The sequence below is a fragment of the Colobus angolensis genome, unplaced genomic scaffold (assembly GCF_000951035.1).
Source record: "Colobus angolensis palliatus isolate OR3802 unplaced genomic scaffold, Cang.pa_1.0 Scaffold231, whole genome shotgun sequence".
Lineage (NCBI taxonomy): Eukaryota > Metazoa > Chordata > Mammalia > Primates > Cercopithecidae > Colobus > Colobus angolensis.
Genome location: NW_012115500.1, coordinates 990,935 through 993,244, shown reverse-complemented (window position 1 = coordinate 993,244; position 2,310 = coordinate 990,935). Strand labels below are relative to the sequence as shown.

Sequence of the window (2,310 nt, the reverse complement as noted above, 5' to 3'; positions counted from 1 at the left end):
TTTTTGTATTTTTTAGTAGAGACGGGGTTTCACCATGTTAGCCAGGATGGTCTCAATCTCCTGACCTTGTGATTCGCCTGCCTCAGCCTCCCGAAGTACTGGAATGACAGGCATGAGCCACCGCCCCCAGCCTTTGTTTTTTTTTTTTGAAACAGAGTTTCACTCTTGTTGCCCAGGCTGGAGTGCAATGATGCGATCTTGGCTCACTGCAACCTCTCCGTCCTGGCTTCAAGCGATTCTCATGCCTCAGCCTCCAGGGTGGTTGGGATTACAGGCGTGCACCACCAAGCCCAGCTAATTTTGTATTTTTTGTAGAGAAGGGGTTTCACCATATTAGTCAGGCTGGTCTTATATTCCTGACCTTAGGTGATCCCCCTGCCTCAGCCTCCCAAAGTGCTATGATTACTGGCGTGTGTCACCATGCCCGGCCTATATTTATGTTATTATATATCTTTGTTGTTTATGTTTTTGCTATGAGATGCCTAAAATCCTTTGTTGAATGTAAATAAGTAAAAATAACTGTTTTCCTTTTTTATTCAACAGGAAAGATTGTTTAAAACTAATGAAATACCTTTTAGAACAGCTGAAAGAAAAGTTTAAAGACAAAAAACATCTGGAGAAATTCTCTTCTTATCATGTGAAAACTGCCTTCTTTCACATATGTACCCACAACCCTCAAGACAGTCAGTGGGACCCCAAAGACCTGGGCCTCTGCTTTGATAACTGCGTGACATACTTTCTTGAGTGCCTCAGGACAGAAAAACTTCCGAATTATTTTATTCCTGGATTCAATCTATTCTCTAGCGACTTAATTGAAAAAAAAAGTAAAGACTTTCTGTCAAAGCAAATTGAATATGAAAGAAACAATGAGTTTCCAGTTTTTGGTGAATTTTGAAATTGTATTTTTAGAAAGAGATTGTATTTTTAGAGTGACCCTAAATCCTGGAGAATACAAGAAAAATTTAAAAAGAGGCCAGGCGCTATGGCTTACACCTGTAATCCCAGCACTTTGGAGGCCAAGGCCACTTGAGGTCAGGAGTTTGAGACCAGCCTGACCAACATGGTGAAACTCCGTCTCTACTAAAAATATAAAAATTAGCTGGGCATGGTGTTGTTACATGCCTGTAATCCCAGCTACTTGAGAGGCCGAGACATGAGAATCACTTGAACTCAGGAGGTGGAGGTTGCAGTGAGTCAAGATGGCACCACTGCAGTCCATCCTGGGTGACACAGCGAGACTCCCTCTCAAAAAATAAATAAATAAATAAATAAGAAAAAAATAGGAAATTATTAAAACAATTTTTTAAAAAGCAACAAAATAAAAAATTAGAGTGACTGTAATAATTGGAATGTTTGAAATTTGTCACAGCAATAATTGACTAAAATGAATGTAAATAATTATTCAGTTTTCAGTTTGTTGTAATAAACTAATCAGTATAAAGGATTGACTATCCTAGAAAAAGATTACTCAAGGAATAAGAAGCAAAAGGAATATTTGAAATCTAAAAACATTACCATGCTTGCTTTATCATGCAGGCAAATAAATAAATGACATTTTCAGATTGGAATAAAAAAAGATAAAGTACATATTGCCTTAATTAAATTCATCAAGTACTTACTGAAAAACAGCTCTTCACCGTGCCTGGCCAGGAAATACATAATTTTTTTTTTTTTTGAGATGGAGTCTCATTCTGTTGCCCAGGCTGGAGTCCAGTGGCACGATCTCGGCTCACTGCAAGCTCTGCCTCCTGGGTTCACGCCATTCTCCTGCCCCAGCCTCCCAAGTAGCTGGGACTATTGGTGCCTGCCACCACACCTGGCTAATTTTTTTTAGTATTTTTAGTAGAGACTGGGTTTCACCTTATTAGCCAGGATGATCTCGATCTCCTGACCTCGTGATCTACCTGCCTTGGCCTCCCAAAGTGCTGGGATTACAAGTGTGAGCCACTTTGCCAGGCGGAAATACATAATCTTATAAGAAAACATAAGATACTTTATTTTAATATATGTGACTAAATGTAAAACCTAATTTATTTTCTGTTATCTATTTATTTTTACTTTCAGTAACTTTTTTTTATTTTTCGGTAGCATTCAGCCTACAGGCAACTGCTGTTTGTTAAATTTTTCCTGTTCATATATTTTGCACATTTTCTTGTTGGTTAATATTATTCTTCTCATCGTTTTGTAGAAGTTCTTAATATATTTGGGGTACTTATCTTTCATTTGTTGTCTGTGTAACAAATCACTTCTGCATGTGGGTTGTCTGCAACTTTTTTGGTGTCTTTTAGTAAACAAGGTTTTTTGTTTTGT

General features: G+C 37.9%; 1 protein-coding gene across 1 annotated transcript in view; it reads left to right on the top strand.

Moving 5' to 3' along the window:
- Positions 1–1,649, top strand: part of MB21D1 (Mab-21 domain containing 1) — a 50,613-nt gene extending 48,964 nt beyond the window's left edge. The window contains exon 6 of the mRNA XM_011944436.1: positions 544–1,649. Within this exon, the coding sequence (XP_011799826.1) occupies positions 544–895 (352 nt within the window). The 3' untranslated portion in view covers positions 896–1,649. The remainder of the gene's footprint in view (positions 1–543) is intronic.
- Positions 1,650–2,310: the final 661 nt, after the last annotated feature.